At 56.4% G+C, this 21,516-nt stretch overlaps 1 protein-coding gene across 4 annotated transcripts in view; it reads left to right on the forward strand.

The window, feature by feature from the left end:
* ATP2B2 (ATPase, Ca++ transporting, plasma membrane 2) overlaps nucleotides 1–21,516 on the forward strand; it is a 117,792-nt gene that overhangs the window by 78,929 nt on the left and 17,347 nt on the right. For all 4 annotated transcript variants that reach the window (XM_012655142.1, XM_012655145.1, XM_012655143.1 and 1 more), the window contains 5 exons: nucleotides 7,618–7,859; nucleotides 8,808–9,042; nucleotides 16,977–17,156; nucleotides 17,356–17,443; nucleotides 20,993–21,099. In XM_012655142.1, the coding sequence (XP_012510596.1) occupies nucleotides 7,618–7,859; nucleotides 8,808–9,042; nucleotides 16,977–17,156; nucleotides 17,356–17,443; nucleotides 20,993–21,099 (852 nt within the window). The remainder of the gene's footprint in view (nucleotides 1–7,617; nucleotides 7,860–8,807; nucleotides 9,043–16,976; nucleotides 17,157–17,355; nucleotides 17,444–20,992; nucleotides 21,100–21,516) is intronic.

Here is a 21,516-nt window from a genome sequence, read left to right on the forward strand (position 1 = left end):
CCTTCTACTTTCCTGTTCTTGAGGCAGCAAGAGGCAGGAGCTGGTCCCAGGGCCAACACCCCTCTCGCCGCTCCTCAGCTTGTCGAGCTGGGCTCTCCTGCAACTCCCCACCCTCGGCCATCCAGGCTGTGTTGATCCACAGACCTCCTGGTAGCTGGGGCCTTTTATTTTTAAAAAATGTAAAAAGGGAAAAAAATGGATGAGTATTTGCAAGGACAGCTCGTGCGGGTGTCGTCTGCCTGGATCCACAGACCTTGGAGGCCACCTAGTCCAGCCCCGCACTTCACTCTGAGGCCAAGAAACGACAAGGGGCCATCCCGCATCACCCGGCGGGTCAGTGGAGTTGGAATCCACGTGTCCCGGTCCCCAGCCCAGGAGGCAACGGTGGAGAGCTTTGGCTCTGAAGCCCAACAGACCAGGGTTCAACCTCCGCTCCAGCACTCGCCACCTGTGCGACCCCGAGAGCCTGTTACCCTCTCCCTGCCTGTTTCCCGGTCCGTGCAGTGAGCATATTGTTCGTCATAATCACCGTTCACTTCGCTGGGCTCGGGGCTGAGCGCGCACCCTGTCGCTTCATGCAGCGACCCTTGAAGTAGCTGGCATCACACCCCCGATTCCTACGCAAGGCTCCTGAAACTGGGGGCAGTTAAGGAACGTGCCCAGAGTCCCAGAGCAGATATGCGGCCAAGCCAGGATGGGATCGCGAGGCTGCGCGACCCGGAGTCTGCGCAGGCCGCCACACTGCGCGCCCAGCCCCTCCAGCTGCTCGTCTGCCCCGAGTCTGCGGGAAGGTTCAGCAGGCAGTGTAGGTGGAGCCCCTGGCACAGCACTTGGCACGGCGCCAGCGCTCAGGCCCTGTTAGTTGTCACTCTCGTCACCTCTCCTGTTCTTTCTGAGCCTCTCCCTCTGTCATTTGCTCTGCCAGCCAGTTTGACCCTCTGCACCCCTTTCAGATCACCAGGCCAAACAGGACCTTCCCAACCAGCAGCTAAGGAAGCTGAGCCGCAGAAACACCGAGTAACCTGCCAGGGTGCTCCTGACCACCAAGGGGCAGAATTGGGCCCAGAGAATTCTGGAAGCATTCGCCAAGCTGGCAAGAGGCCAGGGTGTTCCAGGCAGGGACCACAGCCCCACAAAGGCCCGACACCTACGGATGCTTGGCTTGTTCTGGAAACCTGGTGGTCTGTGCGTGGGGATTTCTGCAGGGCTAGAATGATGAGAGGTGAGGCCGGAGGGCCCTGGGGGAGCCCGGTGGTGGCACATCAGCCCCTAAGAGGCTCTCTTCTCCCACGGGGCACAGGAGGGTGGCACGAGGGCCGGGCCACAGGCAGGGAGGCCAGGACCAGACCCAGGAGGCCCTCCCAGGCCCCCCTCTGGAGAATCTCTCTCCACTCATCTCTGATCAGGGGGAACTTAACTTGCCCTGGGAGGGAAGCCGCGTGAATCATCTGTCAGTCAGAAATCGCTTCCCTGCCTCAGAAATCCTGGTGCACCCTCAGGTTTCCTTTGTGGTCTCCTCTCCTTGTACGTCAAGCCTCCGCCCGCTCCTTCTGGCCGCAGCTGAGCTCGGCGACAGAAATAGCTGTCCCGCGCGTCGCGGGCGCAGGCTGTGCTCGCTTGGAGCACGGTGTCCTTCCCCGCCCACGTCCACTCCGCGTGCTGAAGCCGCCCCACGCTCACGTGCTCTGATATTCCCCAGACCTCTTTCAGAGGAGGTGACGCTACAGTTGACATCCGAGCTGCGAGGCCGAGGCCGGGCGCTTGCGGCGCGGCAGTGTCGGGCATTCCCGGCCTGTCTCCGAAACACAGACTGTCCAGAGAGCCGCACATCTCCCTGGAGCCCCTGAAATGGTTCTGAAGGAAGAACTTCCCTGGCAGGACGGTTGTCCCGGATAAATGGGCCAAGCTTCACCTCGTGACACCCCAGGTCCTCGGCATACCCAGTTCCCAGCTGAGGTGGCTGCGGCGCCGCCTGTCCCAGGGAGCCCCGTCACCCACAGAAGGCAGGAAGGACCTGCTTGCTTGTGATTCCTGTAAATCTTAGACCCGGGCAGACGGTAGGAGGGCGAGGAGAAGGGGGCAGGGGAAGGGACTCCGGAAAGCAGAGACAGCCCTTGAGCTCAGATGTCCTGCTCCAAACCCAGGGCTCCATCTAATACTTGAACAAGCCTCAAAGTCCCTTGAGTCAGGCCGCACTCTGAGGCTGGGCTGCAGCCAAGCCGAGGGTGCCGGAGGGCGCGGAAGGCTCTGGAAGGGATTAGGCAGGGCGTTCAGGTGGGGAGGTAGGCCGTGGGGCATGGTTCTTCTGGTGTGTGAGCTGGCAGGGAGTTTGGTGTTGAACTCAACAATGGTTTGGGTTTTGCTTTTTTGCAAACACCCTCTCTGGGAGAAGAGTTTAAGGCAGATCAGTCCCGATGGGGAATTCCCGTCTGTAACAGTTATTAATCCCGACATCCTACCCCTTGCCCCGATCCTCACACACTCATGCACGCACACACCGGGCACCACAGCACACACACCACGTACAACACACAGAATACATGCAGCACACACACCACACACGCACCCTGTAAATCATGTACACACCACACACACACACACACACACACACACACACACACACAATGCATTGGTGAGCTTGGGAAGGTCCCTAAGGCACCTACTTTCCAGGAGGGCATCTCACCGTCCCAGGGGGTTCTGTCGTCCTGGACACCCGCACTGACCTCCTGCTTGGGGAAGATCCCATAGCTCACTGTCTGGGCCACCTCACTGTCCTCAGGTGGCAGGCCCTGAGATGACAATTCTGGAGGCCAAATTCTGCCAAAATTCCATCCCACCTGGTGTCCCCTAGGCAGCACCCCACACTCAAACACAAAATTATTCGCTAATTCATTGCACAAGTGCTCACTGGCTACCCCACAGTACCAGGTGGGAGGGGCTTCAGGGATGAGCAAGGCAGGCTGCCCCTGCCCTGGTAACTCTAGAACAGTCTCCACGGTCAGCTAGTGGACCAATGGTCTCAGACACCAGTGGGCGAGGCAGGGCTGCTGGGAGAGCAGGCGCTGTGGGCTCAGGGTCCACTGCTTGGCACTTACTGGCAGTGCAACCTCACCTCCCCAGGCCTCAGTGTGTACTACTGTGCAATGGGAATAATAACAGCCCTGCCGCCTAGGGAGCTGGGAGCTACCACTAGGCGACGCACGTGGGGAGCTTGGTAGAGTGGTGAGCGCGGAGTAGGTGTGTGGGAAATGCTCATGGACCTACTGTTGACATGGGGCCGGTGGGCACCCTGTGTGTTGGGGGAGGCTTCTGGCGATGCTTGTCCTGGATGGATGGCGGCTGGGTCACCAGGGACAGCCAATTAGCGTAAAGTCCTTTCCTAAGGCCCTCTTGGGAAAATCATCACATTGCAGTTACTGCAGTTTACCACGCTATGGGGTTTGTTACCATGGGGTTTTTTTGGGGGTGTTTTTTAGTTATTTGATTTTTATATTTTTTAAGTTGTGGTAAAATACACGTATCATATAATTTACCAACTTGTCCCTTTCTAAGTGTGCAGTTCAGTAGCATTAAGCACATTCACATTGCTGTGCAGCTGATCTGCAGAAGTCTTTTCACCTTGCAAAACTCAAACTTTGCCCCTGAAGGACAACTCCACATCTCCCCTCCCCACAGCCCCTGGCGACCACCATTCTACCTTCTATCTGTGAATTCGACTACTCTGGGGACCTCATAGAAGTGGAATCATACATCCTTTTTGTGACTGGCTTATTTCGCTTAGCATAATGTCCTCAAGATTCCTCCATGTGGCAACATGTGTCAAAATTGTCTTCCTTTTTAAGACTGAATAATATTCTTTCATCTGTATGGACCACATTTTGTTTATCATTCATCTGTTGATGGACACTTGGGATGTCTCCACCTGTTAGCTGCTGTGAGTACCGCTGCCACGAGTATGGGTGTACAAGTATCTCTGAGTCCCTGTTTCCGATTAATCTGGGTATATCCCAGAATTGGACTTGCTGGATCAGATGGTGGTTCTATGTTTACTTTTCTGAGGAGCTGCCATGCTGTTTCCATAGCGGCTGCACCGTTTTACATTCCCACCGACAGTGCACGAGGCTTCCGGTTTCTCCGCATCCTCTTCAACACTTGTTTTCTGGTTTTTTTTAGAGTAGCCTTTGTAATGGGTGTGAGGTGAGACATGATATGGTTTTTTAAATCTCATTTTTGCAGACGTTATTTATAACTTGTAGCTGTTCAAGTCATCATTCATGGATCTTAGCTCCATTCACTCCCCAGCGTCCCAAAACAGGAGTAGGATTTATCCCCTCAAAGGTACGATCGCACTGGTCCCAGGGTTCCCGAAGGGCTCGCCGCCCAGGCAGGGAAGCGTGCTGGTTGAAGCTGGGACTGGAATTGCGGGCTTGGGGTCTGCAGGGCCTGTGACCAGGAGCAAATCACTTCCCTCTCTGGGCCTGTTTCCTGTCCCCCAAAACAGGAACAATACCAACCCCTGAACTCCCCTACAGAGTTGCAGCCCTGGAGATAAAAAGGCTCTTGAAATTCTACAACAAGAGCAAAGCCTCCTGGTTTGTCAGGATAAAAAAAGCCTAGAGAGAAAGAGGGAGTGTCCCTGCTTCTTGGTAATGCGCGTAGGCGATTTCAGAGCTCAAGTTCATGGAAACAAATCGAATTACGGAGGAGGCAGGTCTGCCATTTGCAACTGTGGATTGTTTGAAATCCTTTTAGGGGAAAATTAAAATATTTCACAGAGGGTAATAAAATGCTGGGTGTTTTGCAGGCATGACTGCTCAACTCTCTTGGGCAAATAAGTAATTAAGCATTTTTATTTAAGTTTTCCGTGTTGTCATTTTCTTTCATTAGTGGAGGGGGGAAAAAACTATTGTGGAAAATACACAAAACTCTGGAAATCACCAAAAAGTTAATTATGAAATTATAAAAGGAATCTATATATGTGTTTTTTTAAAGCACAACATAACAGCAAGCTGTAAAGACAAAGAGAAGCTCTTAGAATGTATTTTCCCAAACGTCAGAAATGGGAGGCTACATCAAAGATTCCTCTGCTTCCAGATACAATCCCGTCTAAGCATTTGGGGACGGGAAGCCTTCCAAGGCACAGAACGCTGCGACACCGGTCTGCGTGGCCGTGGGAGCTGGGGAGGTGTCCTGGCTCTTGCTCCCCATCCGGGTCCCCCAGACCATCCGCTGAGGGACCTACAGCTCTTCCTCACTCTACCCTCCCTCACCATGGCCCACTCTAAGGAAAGGGTTGATTTTTCTCTGAGCTAGGAATCATCTGCCCCAACCTCTCCATTTTACAGGTGGAGAAACTGAGGACAGTATTTAGCTTCTAAGGCTCTTTGTTCCTGTGCATGCCTGGGTTTCAGGACTGCTGCGTTCTGATGCCTGTGTCCAGATGTGGCTCAGGTCTGCTCCATGGCTTGGGCCCTAACTGATGGTGGGGAGTAGGCTGGGGACATGTCCTGCTGCTAACAGAGGGTCCACCAGGCCCCTGCACAGCCAGTCCATGCTGGCATCTTGCTGAGTCCACCTCCTTCCTGCCTGGGCTGCTTTTATGAGCAATACGAGGGAGAATGAGGAGGGATCCTTGTGCAAGGCTTGTCTGAGACCCACGGAAAGCCACTCAGGACACAGGCATGCTCAGAGCTATTTATTCATCTTCAGAATCTCTCCAGGGCTTGGGTTATCTCTGGTGGCTTTCACCACCCCCAAAGCCCCCTCCACCTGAGTCGCTGCACAGTCATTGTACGTTAGTGGCAGGAGTGGGTGTGTGCTTGTGTTGGGGTGCACGGGCGAGTGCCTGTACCTGCAAATCTGCACTCCCACAGCCTCCTGCAAGCCCACTAGTGCCGTATAGAGGCATCTTGTCACATGAGTGAGCGACAGAAGGAAAGAGGGAGGGACCAAGAGAAGGGGAAAGTCAATTGCAGCTTGTTCTTACGATGGAATCTTTAGAGCAGTTAAAAAGGAACACGCTGAGGCCGGGCGCAGTGGCTCACAGCTGTAATCCCAGCACTCTGGGAGGCCCAGGTGGGAGGATCGCTTGAGGTCAGGAGTTCAAGATCAGCCTGAACAACACAGCAAGACCCTGTCTCTACAAAACATAGAAAAATGTGCATGCCTGTAGTCCCAGCTAATCAGGAGGCTGAGGAGGGAGGCTCGCTGGAGCCCAGGAGTTCGAGGCTGTAGTGAGCTATGATGACGCCACTGCACTCCAGTCCTGGTGGCAGAGCAAGACCCTGACTAAAAAAAGAAGAAAAAGAAAACAAACTGAAACACACATTCTTGCTTTTATCTCTTAGTTCTAAAAAAAAAAAAAGGAACACATTGCAGCCATAAACATGAATGACTTTCAAAAGCAGAATCGAGTGAAGCAAGTTACAGAAGAAGGTATACAGTCTCCTGATATGAAGTGTGCAACATGCACAACCGCACTCCACGTGCACACAGACACACATTAAGTTAAACTGCACCAAATTGCCTGTATATGACCGTCTTGACATACAAAAATAGCAGTTTCAATTGATTCAACCTAAGTCAAAATCACGAGGCACAGTCTGTCCATACCATGGATTATTACTCAGCAATCAAAAGGAACAAACGATTATCACATGCAGTACTTTGCCTGGGTCTCAAGGGGATTATGCTGAGTGAAAAAGTAAATCTTCAAAAGTTTCATACCGTGTGGTTCCACTTACACAGTGTACTGGAGATGATGACAGCGTAGAGGCAGGGAGCAGAGGAGTGGTTGCCAGGGCAGGCAGGGGAGGGAGGGAAGTGACGGCGGCCATAACAAGGTAGCACGGGACCCTTGTGATGAACTGTCCTGGATCTTGACGGCGGTGGTGGTCACAGGAACCCACACATGATGCTGTTGCATAGAAAATACCCGCGTGCACACGAATGCGCGCACACACAGGTGTGTGCAAAGCTGGTGAAATCTGAGCAAGGCGGTTTCGTCGTGTCCGTGCCGCCATCCTGGTTGCGATTTTGTACTGTGGTGATGTAAGAGGTCAACACTGGAGGAAACCGGATGAAGAATATATGACATGTTTCTGCATTATTTCTCATTGTGTGTGAGTCTACAGTTACCTAAAAATAAAAAGTTAAAACACACGTGGTAATGATTAATGCCAAATTTAAGGTAGAGGTTGCTTCTGGGACACGGTAGATTATGCAGATGGGGAGCGCCATACAGAGGGGATTCAACTTCATCTATGCCGTTTTATGGCTTTCAAAAGAAAAGTCTGAAGCAGGTGTGCATGTTAGGATCCTGGGAAGCTGGATGGTAGGCACACAGCTTTCATTATATTATTCTCTTATCGTTTCTATGTGTGAAATAATTCATAATTTTCAAAACCTGATCTTGCTTACCTCCTTTCATCCAGAGGCAGGACTGGGTCTGGGATCGCAGGCCTGGGGGTGCAGGAGGTGGGCCCAGGGCTCCGGGAGGGCTCAGTCCCCACTCCGCAGCCCACCGGGCAGCAGCGCCAGGGCCTCGGGGACAGCCAGGGCGGGGGGTCCCCTGGAGCGGGCCCTGCGCATGCGAGCCGCTCCCGCCTCTCCCTGCAGCCCCCAGAGAAGGAGGGCGCCCTGCCCCGGCAGGTGGGCAACAAGACGGAGTGCGGCCTGCTGGGCTTCGTGCTGGACCTGAAGCAGGACTACGAGCCCGTGCGCAGCCAGGTGCCGGAGGAGAAGCTGTACAAAGTGTACACCTTCAACTCCGTGCGCAAGTCCATGAGCACCGTCATCAAGCTGCCCGACGAGAGCTTCCGCATGTACAGCAAGGGTGCCTCTGAGATCGTGCTCAAGAAGTAAGCGGCGGTGAGGGGGTCAGTGTGCGGGGAGCTGGGGACATCCGGGTCACACCGCACTGGCTGCCATCCATGCTGGGCCTAGAAGCCTGCCCCGGCTGGAGTGGCCCTGTAGCACCCATAGGCACGGAGACAGCCCTGCCCTACGTCACCCACCAAGACTCACCTCCAGGGCACCTTGCCCACTGCTTTTTCCACTATATCCCCTTAAAAATTTCTATGGAGTCCTCCTCCCTTTCAGAGAGTCCTCCCCACCTCCTCCCTAAGTTCCTGGATCATCAGGAAGTTCTATCCATTATCGCACTGAGATCTCTCTTATTTCACTTCCCTTGGTATAGACTCAGTTGATGGTGGCTGTTCACATTATCAGCCCAGCTCCTCTGACTCCAGGTGCTAGAAATAAGCCTGGAGAACTAAGCAAGTCACTTCCCCTCTGTGGGCCTCAGTTTCCCCACTTATACATGGAGGGGATTGGTCTAGCCCAGTGGCCCTTAACCCTGGCTCACACATTGGAATCACTCTAGGGAGCTATTAAAGAACCACTGACTGCTGGATTCACCCCAGACGGATTGAATGGGAACCCCCGGGGCGGGGCTTGCACATGGCTCTTTATTAAATGCTCCCCAAGTGCTTCTAATGTGCAAGCAGGGTCAGAACCCCTAGCCTAGGTTTTACGTCCTTGGCAAACTTCGCTGTGGAACTGTTTTCTCAGATGAAAACTTGTGAATATATAACAGATCAAAGTGCAGCTGCTGTTGCTGAATGGCCTGGGGCAGATATTGCAAGAAGGCTGCCTGATTTCACCCTGCCTGGGCCCTGGGTGCGCCCGGCCCCAAGACCTGTGGGAGGTGGGGGGATGGGCACCAGCCGCCATCCACAGCCAGCTGGGCATCACCAGTCAGGAGGAAGAATGCTTGGGCTCCTCATCTCCCTCCCATCCTCCCCCAGGTGCTGCAAAATCCTCAACGGGGCGGGTGAGCCCCGGGTCTTCCGGCCCCGAGACCGGGACGAGATGGTGAAGAAGGTGATCGAGCCCATGGCCTGCGATGGGCTCCGCACCATCTGCGTGGCCTACCGCGACTTCCCCAGCAGCCCCGAGCCCGACTGGGACAACGAGAACGACATCCTCAATGACCTCACCTGCATCTGCGTGGTGGGCATCGAGGACCCTGTGCGGCCCGAGGTAGGCCCCCGGGGCAGCCAGCTCGGGAAAGGGGGCAAGGCCGGGATTCCAGTCAGCTGGGTGACCTGGAATAAGTCACTTCACCTCTCTGAGCCTCCGTGTTTGTGCAACACCTGTGGGATCTTCTTACCTGACCCTAAATTCACACTCACAAGACCAGCATAGGCCACAGTCGGCAGGGGTGTGCTCTGGCGGCAGCCCTCAAGCTGCCCAGCCACCAGGAGCCCTTCCATACGGTCCCACAAGGGACACGTGTGGGAACTGCCCTGCCTCAGAAGCCTTTTGCCCCGCAGGAGCCAGGATGCCTTGTGACGAATCCACAGCCCTGGATTCCAGGGTCCCTGCAAAGAGCACACCCGGGTGTCACTGTGCTCGGGAGAACCAGTGTGTGCCCAGTCCCGGTGCACTTCACCGATCAGTTCGCCCTAGCAAGCTCGCCTGGGAGCACAGCTGGCGGCCTGCTGTTACCAGGTTTCCAGGGGAACAGGGCTAGAAAGTTAACCGAAGGTCACATTCTCAAGCAGAAGGGAAAGAGGTGACAGCACCTACCTCACAAGGATCAAGGGAGGTGATGCCTGTGAGTGCACCTAGTGGGTGCTCAGCTCACAGTAGGTCTTCAGTCCCCTTTAGCTGAATCTGCACCTGGAGGGGGCGCCGAGAATTCAGTGCGGGGGGCTTGTGGGCTCAGGGGCGAATGGGACGTCGGTGGTCTGTGGGGCTGCCCAGGCTGAGGAGGAGCTGTGGGGAGCAGAGCACCCTGCCTCGAGTCTCCAAAACGCTGCGGTGGGCAGGCAGGGAGCCACCTCACGCTGCGGGGCCACTGAGGAGCTCAGGGCATGAGGCGGGTGCAGGAGGGGCCAGTTCCGCGTCCTCCGTCCTCCGAGGACTCACTCAGCTGCTGAGTCTGGGCCTCAGTCCCAGCCAGCCCCCAGCTGGGTCCACATAGGCCTCGGCTGAGAGATTCAGTGCCGATGCCCTGGGGGGCCCTTCCTCCACTGAGGGCAGCTTCTGTGCTCCCAACCTGCCCTGACACCGTGCTCTGGGGGCCTCTGGCCATTCCCTGCTCCTCTTGGAGCCTCAGTTTCCACTTCTTTAAAGTAAAAGGGACTAGACAAGATGCTCTTCAAGTTCCTGGCCCTGATGTTGTGAGATTCTGTGTTCCAAAGAAAAGTGAAACTAGGAGATCACAGACATTGACTTTCATATTTAGGCTGCAGGTCAAAGTGTGAGCCCAGGCATCAGACAGACCTGGGATCCTGAGTGCCAGCATTGCTGGCTGTGTGGCTCTGGACTAGTTACATAACCTCTCTGAGCCTCAGCTGTAGACTGGCGACAATAATAGTATCCCACACACCCACACCCTAGAATAATGTGAGGCGTCCAAACATGCATATAGGGGCAACAAACAGAGTATCTGGCATGAGATAGGTGGCCCATAAATGTGGGTACCCTTCCTTCATGCCTTCCCCGGTACCCCAGATCCCGTGACACACATAATGGCCCTCCACACAGAGCCTGGCCTACCGAAGGTGCTCCGTAAGTGTGGAATGAATGAATGAGAGTGCGGGGGACTCGAACCCCAATCTTCCAATGCCATCTCTCCCTCTCTCATGCACACACGTGCACACTGACACATGGAGGCCTCCTGTGGGGATGTCCCTGTGGCTTCCTCACTCCTATCCAGACGCTGAAACAGCAAAGACAATAATGCCCAGGGAGCTTGGCACTGGAGCCCACGTGTTTCCTGCAGGCAGCTCTCTCCCTGCACGGACAGGCTGCGTATCCACCGCCCGTGGGACACTGCTCGTTGCCAGTCTAAGGGGTTCGGGCCTCACCTCCTTACTGAAAATTGCTCAGAACAGGTGGCAGAGACTCACCCCTGCTCAGTGCCAGGCAGGCCTGCCCACACCGTGCGGCTCCCCCGCCCGCCCAGCCCCACGGCCTCCCTCGGGGCCTCCCAGAGCTCCTGGCTCGTCACCCTGCCTTGGAAACATCCCGAGGCACATGGAGAACAGCATCGGACACTAACTTTATTTGGCCATGACCCACAATAACAAATGTGTTTTATGTCATGAGTCAATAAACACACACACTCAACCAAAATAAGAATTTCACAAAGTAATGTGATGCATTTAAATATTTTCTATTCTCTCCTATTTCTTTTGTTCTTTTTTTAAATGCTGGTCACCACCCACTAAACTGATTTCATAGTCACTAACAGGGTATGACTCAGTGTTTGAGCTGCCGATCCAGTCCAAACACCTTCCCCTCATACCCCCCAATTTGCAGATGCTAACACTGAGGCCTAAAGAGAGACAGCGATGTGCCCAAAGTCTTGCTGTAAGTGGCTGAATGAATCCAGATTAGAACAGGTTTTCTGCCTCCCTGCCCCAGGGCCTTTGCCTGGGTGCCACAGAAAAAAGGACAGGGCAAGTAGTCCTAAGTGACAGAGTGAGGGGAAGAGCCTGAGAGGGGCTGAACTGGCTCCCTGGCATTTTCTGTTGACAGCACAGTCATCCAGAGAAGTTGGCTTCAGACACAGACTCTGGGGAAGGGAGGCCTGGATGCGAGCCCCAGCTTTGCCACTAACAAGCCACTTCCCCTCTATGTGCCTCAGTCTTTCATCTGTGAAATGGGAGTTTGGCCCAGGTGCCCCCCCACAGGTCCCCTGCCCCCAGGTGCCCCTCAGGCCCAGCTCTGACATCCTTAGACCAGAGCCAGCTGTCCGGAAGCCTCACCTCACGTCTCCTTCAGTGCATGCATCGCTGCTGGTGACCTGGGGTCAATTCTGGGATGTATATTTGGAAGTCGTAGATTGTATTTGAGAGCAGTGACTTACCTGAGTGACACAGTACAGTCAAGGGACATGGGTTTCCGTCCTGCCTCTGCCATTCCTTCGAAGATGTCCTTAGGTGCATCGCTCCCCTGGGCCTGTTTCCCCCTCTGAAAACTGAGAAAGGCCACCCCCCCTTTACACGTGATGGCAGAGTGGCGTTGCAGGCGGCGCTACTTGAAAGCATAAAAGCTCAGACCTAACAATTCAGCCTCTCCCAGCCGGTGGGGATGGACGCAGGACCTGAGGAGACCGGTGGGTTTACTTTTTGTTTTTTGAGGAGAGGTAATTTGTGCCGCCTCTAGCTCCCCACCCCCATTCCCACCCCAGAGGCAGCCACTGTCACCGGTGTTTTGGGTGACCTTCAGGGAGTATCTGTGCCTGTGGGGTCTGTGTTTTTGCCAAGCTCGCCCAGGCTGTGTCCTCTCGGGCTCATCCCATCCCACGGGATTCTTTATCGCCCTGCCTTGACTTCCAGGGGTTAACCACCTGGTGAGGCTCAGCCTGAGGGAAAACCTCAGCCCAGACCCGCTCTAGGTCCCGCAGACACAGACGTGCTCAGAGTCATTTTGCAACTGCAGCAAAACAATCTCCGCCTCCCTGGACTCCCAGCTGTGGAGGGTCGGATCTGCATGTCGCCTTCCTCCCAGAGAGGACCAAAGGCCAGGACAGATACAAACGCCCGCCCATAAGCCCTACGGCAGGTCCATTTTCCAAGGCCGATTGAAGCCAGTGCCGATAAAGCCATCAGGAGAGCAACGGTCTGGGATTTGCCGGGTTATCCGGGGGTGTTTGGAGCCCTTGGAGTCACAGACAACGGCTGTCACCAGAAACAACAGATGTTCAAAAGCCTTTATTTAATGAAAACAGGAAGCGCCCATTTCCTGGCTCCTTTTCCTCAGTGAGAAAATATCCAGGGTAATTTTAGCAAAAAAAAGTCATTTTTCCCCTAAATTTATTTATTTATTTATTTTTAATTTTGCAGCAATTTTATGTATGTGGAAAGCGTATTTGAACCAGATCGATGCTTCTGGGGTTTTAGTCTTAACCGTGGCTGGGTCCTCGGTGCCCAGAGCAGTTAGGTGTCCGATGGCCGTTTGTGCGACGAGAGAATGTGTGAGCCAGGGCGCAAGTGCCCAGAGCAGTGCGGGGGAGACCCACCGGGACGAGGGATCCAGAGGGCTCTCGAGTAGAGAGCCTTTCCCACGTGAGTGGGAAGGGTCCGACACATAGGCAGAGGGGACGGCAGAGGCAAAGGTAAGGAGGTGAGAAGGGGCGCCAAGTGTTGGGGGGCCGCTGGCTGCCCCGGTTGCATTTACAAGGCAAAGGCTAGCCAGGGAATTTGGAGCCAAGTTGGTTTGCATGTCCCTGTCCTGTGCTTGGCGCTATTTGTGCCTTGTCACAGAATCCACCCAGCCTTGCTGAAGGGTGGGTACTATCGTCCCCATTTTACAGATGAGGAAATCGAGGTTTGCGTGAAAGCCTGGGGCAAAGCCTAGCCCAGCCTTCTGGTCTCTGAGCCCTCTCTCCGCGACGCAGGGAAGCCTCCACTGCACAGAGGAAAGTGTAGGGTCCCTAAAAATTAGCCTCCTTTTCCTCATGGAAACTTCTTATTTGGAGAGGCCCAGAGGGTGGCCGGTTTGGGCTCCATACGACAGTCTTGAAAGCAAGGGTCTTTCTGAACACCCGTCACCTCATTCCCAATTCAGGATGTCCCACGGCTCCCAGTATCTGAAGGAGCAAGTCCCTTGTTCCAGCACCTTCTGACCACAGGTCCCTCTCTAGCTTCATGGCCACCAGCCCCTACCCCACACCCTCCCTCAGCCTCAGCACTCCCAGCTCACCTGCGGCATGGCCCGGGGCCCAGTCATACCTCAGGCCTTCTGTGCCTGAGACCTCACAGACAGTTCTTTTATTTTATTTTATTTTATTTTTGAGACAGGATCTCGCTCTGTCACCCAGGCTAGAGTTCAGTGGCATCATCATAGCTCACTGCAACCTCAAACTCCTGGGCTCAAGCGATCCTCCTGCCTCAGCCTCCTGAGTAGCTGGGACTACAGGCACGCGCCACCTTGCCTGATGAAGAAAAATCGCCTAGAAAAATTTTTCTATTTTTTGTAGAGACAGGGTCTTGCTCTTGCTCAGGCTGGTCTTGAACTCCTGAGCTCAAGCAATCCTGCTGCCTCGGCCTCCCAAGAGTGCTAGGATTACAAGCGTGAGCCACTGCACTTTCCACATCATGGACTGTTCTCTGGGGCCACGATCAATTTGTGTTCATCTGTGTGGCCTCAGACCCAGCACAGTGCCAGGCACCAGAGCCTCAGTTGGTGTGGACTGAAGGGAACCAACTCAAACATCCCCTCCTCTAGGAAGCTCTCCCTGATTTCTCCTCCCTACTCACTTCCTTGTAAAGTAACAGTGCCCTCTGTGCTCACTTGAGCAGCACATATATTAATACCAAAGTAACAGCACCCTCCTCTGTGCTCTCAGAGCCTTTTGTACAGGACTGTGCCAAAAACTCTGCCTGGGGACAAGAGCACAGATCTGACACGGAGTAACACTCCGTTATCTGAAAAAGGAAAGGTTATGGGAAAGAATCGGCTAGACTTGTTCTACCGTGGAGCCGTCGGTCTTAGAGGGAGTGGGCACCCTGTCATCAGAGGTGTGCAAGCAGAGGCTGGCCAACCATCTGTTGAGGACACCTGGGAGTGGCTCTAGGCAATGAGTAGAGGGTCAGAGTCCATGACCCAAAGTCCCTTCCAACTCCAAGACCTCAAGCATGTTTGAAACAAACATAACCTAAATTCCTCCGTCTGGGGGCGGGAGCCAGATACGGTGTGTTCCCAGAACGGCGGCTCTTCGCTGCCCTCTGGGGCAGGAGATGGCAGGCGGCGACAGCCAGGGCGCAGCCATCATGAGGACATCAGTAAATTACGTAAATGGGATCTTGGACATTCCACATCCCCACTCCCTCCAGCTCTGTAAAAAAGAGGTCACATTTGCTCGTGTGAGCAGCTGCTGTGCGTGAGGCAGAGGCCTAGTTCACGTGGTCCCCAAACCCTGAGTGGGCACACAAAGGCTCCCCCAGGCCCTGGAAATAAACCCGAGAGCAGGTCCATGGTCAGCTGGCCCCGCTCTAACCATTCAACGACAGGGAGATCAGTGCTGGCCGCCACAGAGCCGGTCTCTTAGACAACTCCGGCAACTGGAGAGGCCACCTCACCTGCACACGGAGCCTGCTCCTCCAGGGCACCCACTCCTCACACTGCCACAAGACGGCCGTGCTCGGGAGCTGGGCGTCCTCCTGCAAGCGTCAGGATGGAGCCCCTGAAGGAAGGTGACCCCCAGGCTGGGGCTGAGGCAGGCGGCTGCTGGCCAGGGCAGGGCAGAGGGGCAAGGCAGAGGCAGGGAGACCGGAGGGGTCTGGGCTGCAGCCCCACTTGAGACGATGGTGGTGGCAGCTGAAGGAGCAGCAGGCGGTGCAGATGGGGCGGACACAGGCAAGAGGTTTTCAAGGTCAATCTTTGTTCTTACAATTTCCAAGAGCAGAAAGGTGACCAGTAGGCAGGAGTTGTCCACAGTCAGGTTTTGGAGCAACGTTTCTGCTCTTCGTATTAATATTAGTTTCCTAAGGTGCTGTAGTAAAGTCACACAAACTGAGCGGCTCAAACAGTAGAAATTTGTTGCCTCATAGCTCTGGAGGCCGGAAGCCCGACCCGTCCGAGATGAAGGTGCTGGCAGGGTGGGTTCCCTCCAGGGGCTGTGAGGAGAGCCTGTTCCGCGCCTCCCTCCCAGCTTCGAGTGGTTTGCTGGCGAGCTCTGCTGTTCCCTGGAGTGGAGAATCGGCACTCCGATCCCTGCCTTCACCTTCTGGGGCATCTCCTTTGCATATCCTTGTGTCCAAATTCCCCCTGTGTAAGGGCACCAGTGACAGTGGACTAGGGCTCACCCCGATGACCTCATTTTAGCCCGATTACTTCTGTAAAGACCTCTCTCCAAGTAAGGTCACATTCGCTGGGGCTTAGGACTTCAATGTATCTTTTTGGGGGGACAGGTCAACTCACACAGTGTTCAGACTCTCTCAGCAGTGGCCTGGCGGGGCGGAGGTTGGAGTGAGCCCATGGCCGTGGTGTGCAAGAGGAGCGGGGAGTCAGACCCAGGCCTGAGAGTCTAACATGCTTTGGTCTTCCCCTAGAACAGGATTTTCCTCCTGCCATGTTCTTTCCCACTCAAAGATGTTTTGCAGCAAATATTATTTTATTATTTCTCACTGCCCACGGGTAAGAATTCATTTGTTTAGTTAATTTGTGTTGTGTATAAAGGGCTGCAGTGGCCCCAGGCTAGTTTTTGCGTCCTGTTTGCTGGGCAAACCCCCAGCTCTGCACAGGGGTGGCTACTGGGCCCAGTAGGGTGGGGTGGGGAGCCTCTCTGCCTTCTGATTGGCTGAGTCTGATCTGGCATGATTGGCCCAGACCTCTGTCTGTCATTATAGTCAGAGAAGGCAGGACACAATCCTTACTGTCCCAGTGAAATGGCACATTTTACATGGAGCATAGTCTGCCACACTTATTCCAAACCAGCGTCACATTCTGTAAATAGAATGCCCACAAATGCACATGTCCCCCCAAGAAACTGAAAATACACAAACAGATTTATAATCAACCAGTTTGCAGGAAGTGTATACATGGACAAAGCAGGAGCAAGTTTCATACACAGTAGTGGAGTGCTCCGCACTCCTTTCCCGGGCCAGATCCGAGGAGGTGTTTACTGAAGTATTCCAAAGTCTTCACCCAGGTCAGGACAGCCAATGGTTTTGTCTTGGGATAGACTATCATGGTTGACAGGTGGCGGCTGCCTGGGACTCTGCTGAGAACTACATCAGGGTTTAATCAGAGGATGCTGTGATCGATTAACAATGTCTGCCATGGGCACAGGAAGGCAGGCAGTGGCCCATGTGCTATACGTGCCGTCAGTATCTTGTGGTCGTCTAGTCCCCTTTCCGTGGAGCTGTCTGTGAGAAGGGCTCACTCTGGAATCCATGAAGGCAGAGAGGGCCTGCCCAAGGTATGCCCTTCCCCATGGCTCCCGCCCTCCTGCCCAGGTCCCAGAAGCCATTCGCAAGTGCCAGCGGGCGGGCATCACGGTCCGCATGGTCACTGGTGACAATATCAACACGGCCCGGGCCATCGCCATCAAGTGTGGCATCATCCATCCTGGAGAGGACTTCCTGTGCCTGGAGGGCAAGGAGTTCAACCGGAGGATCCGCAACGAGAAGGGGGAGGTAGGTGTCCCAGCGTAAAGGGTCCACAGAGGGAGGAGCTTGGGGGGGGGCTGGGAGGCGTGAGTCCTGCATGATTGTACAGAAGCCAGCCAGTGTGCCGCTGAGAGCCCAGTGACTGTGGCCAAGTCCCCTCCCTCCTCTGGGCCTCAGTTTCTCTCCCAGACCCCACTGACTCGCCCCCTCCCCTGTGCCTCTCCAGATTGAGCAGGAGCGAATCGACAAGATCTGGCCAAAGCTGCGGGTGCTGGCTCGCTCCTCCCCCACGGACAAGCATACCCTGGTCAAAGGTAAGACTTGGGTGGGCACAGGTGATCCTGAGGCCCGGCACCAGGCTGGCACTTGCAGCTTCTTCTCAGGAGAGATGGGGCTCCTGCCTGGCATTCTCCACACTGGGGGACAGCCTCTGTCACCCCCTTTTTCAGCCCTGGGAGGCCTGCTAGGGGCCAGAAGGAGATAGCGGCTGTGAGTCTTCCCTCTGGGCCTCCAGCTCCTCTAGGAAGCGGTGCTCCTGGGCCTGTGTGGGGTCCCGGACTCACAGCGCAAGGGCCAAGTGGGGCCCACAGGCGCTCTATCTGGCTGGCGCGGTGCCTTTTTAACATGGACTTTTGAATGACTTTATGCAGACCCTGCCCTCTCCCCTTGACACAGTCCTCACCGCCCGCACTGCCTGAAACTCGGCCCACTTCTCTCGTTCCCAGTCTGGCCCCAGAGCTTACAAGTTTGAGACCCTTGGTCTGCCTGGCCTCTGAGGCCCCGAACCAACATCTGGTGACCAGGACCCCAGGGATGGGCTGTTCTGGGAACAGTGACCTGAGAGATGAGGCCAGAAGCCAAATCCTTCTCCCTCCCGCCCCGCCTCCAGAGAGCCGGCGCACCACTTGCAGAGCCTAGGTGGCCAGTGCTGGGCACTTTTAGAGTCGCACAGTCTGGCTCCACCACTGACCTGCTCTGTGGCCTTGGGCAAGTCCCTCCACTGGGGGACTCAATGTCCCCCTCAGTACAATGGCTGCGGTGGGCAGGTTTCTGCCTGGGATCACCCCAGGGCATCTTGGACTCCTCTCTCAAAGGCGCTACCCGGGACATTAATGGAAGCAGATCTGGCCTGGGGACAAAAACACAGAACCCCAGAACCCAGACACTGGAGCAGAGGGCCCCCAGCCTGCCCCATTCTTATTCACTCACTCGTTCTCTCCATAGCTGTTTATTGAAGACCCACTGGGCGCCAGGCCCTGCTCTGAGCAGACATGGTCCCAAACTGCTGGAATTCCTGGGCCGGGTTCCATGCAGCAGACAGCAAACGGTGGCATCGCTGCACAGAGCCGCGGGCTGCGCTGCTGGCAGAGAAGGGTGTTCTGGGGCCCACTGCTGGCCGCCAACTCAAGCTAGGGAGATGTCAGGTTGCCATGGAAGGGCCATCAAAGCTGGGAAGGGCTCCAGGACTTGTGAGGGTCTGTGTTGGGGGCAGGGCAGGGAACTGCTCTGAGAAGGCCCAGAGGCAAAAGATCCCCAGACGCCTCCAAGGAGTGGAAGGAAGTTCAGCTGGCCAGGCCAGGACCTCAGGGCGAGAGAGGGAAGCCAGAGGGGGCTGGAGAAAGTGGGGTGGTGGCAGATCTTACAGGGCCACCAACACCTGCCAAAGGCACCTGGCTGTGACCTGCTCTGTGACCCCAGGCTTGGGAACGTGGGAGGGCCCAGGGGTGGGGAGAAGCATCATGGTTTCAGAACGCCCCCACCCCGTGGTGCAGAGAGTGGCCTGGCAGCAGAGGGACCAGCAGGACCATCCAGGCTGGAGAGGTGCTGACGGCACCCGTGAAGCTGGCGCCACAGCGATCTGACAGGTGTCTGGGTGGTGTTGGGGCACTGTGGGGGGGCTGGAGGAGGAGGGGCTGGGGTTCCTTCGGCCTGTCTGGGACCTTGCCTAGTACCAGCATGCGCCTCGGTTTTTGAGAGGGCTGCTGGGGTCAGGAGTCACAGAAGAGACATGCTTGAGGGGAAACTGACGCATCCGGGGCCCTACGACGTCCAAGCAGAGCTGTCGGGAAGACAGCTGCACACGAAGGCAGGAGACGGAGAGCTGGGTGTGTCTGCGAGTGGGAGGGAGGAGCCGCTGGACCAAGGGTTGCCGCTGCCCACCGCCCACCTGCGCGATGGCAGAGGCTGAGAACCCGAGGAGACAAACGGGGAGACGGCCGGAGGGCTAGGCGAGCGTGGTGTCGGGAGACAAGGAGGGAGGCCTGTGGAGGAGGAGGGTGCGGCCCGCAGTGGCAATGGCTGCTGAAAGGCCTGCAAGGACAGGACAGAGATGTGACCACAGGAGGAGGCCACAGGAAGGCCCTCGGTGACTGTGCCGGGCTGGCAGAGGGCAGAGGGGCCTGGGGAGGCCTCTTCCTGGCTCTGCGCTCCGGTGAGCGGCTGTGCAGAGGCCTGGGAGCCACCGGGAAGAAAGCCACCCTCTCCCTGCCGTGGAGGAGCACCCGGGCAGGCACGGGGCCAAAGGCCGGGTGGCTGAGCCTGCAGAGGCCGAGTCAGGGTTTGCAGTCAGCGGAGCACAGGCGCTGGGACTGGGCTTGCAAGAGGGTGGGGCCGCCGGTGCAGGGCCCCAAGTCAGGGAACAGGCTGCTGCTGGCTACGCGGATGGGGAGGAACACAGAGACCCTGTTAGGCCCTCGGGGGGTCACAAAGGCTTCCTGGGGAAAGTAGCTTCTGAGCTAAAAGTGCGGGACAGGCGGGGACAGGAGGACATCCGGCCAAGGGAACACCCTGTGCAGGACGGGCTGCGGGGCCAGCTCTGTGGGACCGCGAGCACAGATTGGAAGTGCAGCAAGGGCTGAAAGCAGAGAAGGGGTCAGAGCAGGGGTGAGGCCTGGTCACAGAGGACCTGGTAAGTAGAGCTAAGAACGTAGCTGTTCTCCTGAGGCTGAGGGGGACGCGCGAGAATGAAGTTCTTGTTGTGAGACTGGTGGGGCAGGTCCAGACGCGGGTGTTGGACAGAGATCCTGGGGTTGCGGGCGGGGAGCAGGCTGGAAGGAGCGCCCAGAGTTCATGAGAACAGCTGTGAGACGCTGGCGGCAGAGGGGATGGGGACAGAGAGAAGAGGAGGGTTTCGGCGGGATTTTGGAGGCAGAGTGGGCAGGCCTGGGTGATGTGTTCCATGTGCAGCATGAGAGAGGGACATGTCAAAGTTGACACCCCAATTCCTGTCCTGCCCGTGGTTCTGTCTGGACCCCCATGAGTGGCAAGTCCCACAAACTCCGCAGGCCCCCAGTGATGACATCCTTCCCCCACCCTTCTCCGCTGGCCGCAGCTCGTGACTGGGGCCGCACGTCATCTAGCCGTGCTGCTATGCATTTAATATTTTATTGAAGATGAATGTCTGGGGAGGGGTCGAGGCGAGAGCGGTGGGGCAGGGGTCACTGGCAAATGGCACAGCCAAGGCCTCCTCGAGCAGGACTGGCCTCCCCAGGGAGAAGGTGCTGGCGGGGCAGATGGTGGGACCCTGCTGCAGCCCTGGGAGCCTGGAGCAGCCCCTGAGTACAGGCAGAGGGGATAGTGCCTCTGGTAGGGTGGCAACCGGTGAGGCCAAGAGCTGCAGAGAGCAAGGGGGGCGGGGAGCAGAGCCCAGGCCCCAGAGGGGCTCAGGCCAGCCCGGGTCTAGTAAGGTGCCCAGCACACCCTGTGGTGCTGGCAGCTGTTCCCAGCCCAGAGCTGGGAAGAGCCACGCCAGGAGGAGGTGGCCAGGCAATGCCCAGGGCAGGGGCCTCCTGGGGGTCAGCGCTGGCCCAGACTGCCCCGCACCATGGTGGCCCAGGGCCCTGAGCACACTCCCGCCCCCACAGGCATCATCGACAGCACACACACCGAGCAGCGGCAGGTGGTGGCCGTGACGGGGGATGGGACCAACGACGGGCCCGCACTCAAGAAGGCTGACGTGGGCTTCGCCATGGTAGGAGCAGCTCACAGGGGCCCTGGGGTGGTGTCTGGCAGGAGCTCATAGGCAGGGGATCTGGGGGCTTGAACTGGTTGTGCCGGCCCCCAGTTCACACTCAGCCCGCCTGCCAACTGCCCTGCGTGTGTCCAGCGCCCTTGAGGCTCAGCCTGGTCCCCGGGTCTTCCTGGAAGGCTGCAGGGAGCCTCCTTGCTCAGGAGGGCTTTGGGAAGAGGGGCACTTGCGGGCTGGGCTGGAGCAGGGGCCAGAACGAGTCTTCCTGAAGGCAGAGAGTGGCTCAGGGGGCTGGGTCTGTGGGGGGCGTTAAGGGAGGGGTGTCGTTGTGTGGCCTGGCTGTGCTGGGCCCATCGGATGTATGTACGGGGGGCTGTGCAGGACTGAGGATGTGGCGGGGGTGAGGACGGTGGTGCCAGA

This window comes from Propithecus coquereli, unplaced genomic scaffold (assembly GCF_000956105.1).
Source record: "Propithecus coquereli isolate 6110/MARCELLA unplaced genomic scaffold, Pcoq_1.0 Scaffold461, whole genome shotgun sequence".
NCBI classification, from domain to species: Eukaryota; Metazoa; Chordata; class Mammalia; order Primates; family Indriidae; genus Propithecus; species Propithecus coquereli.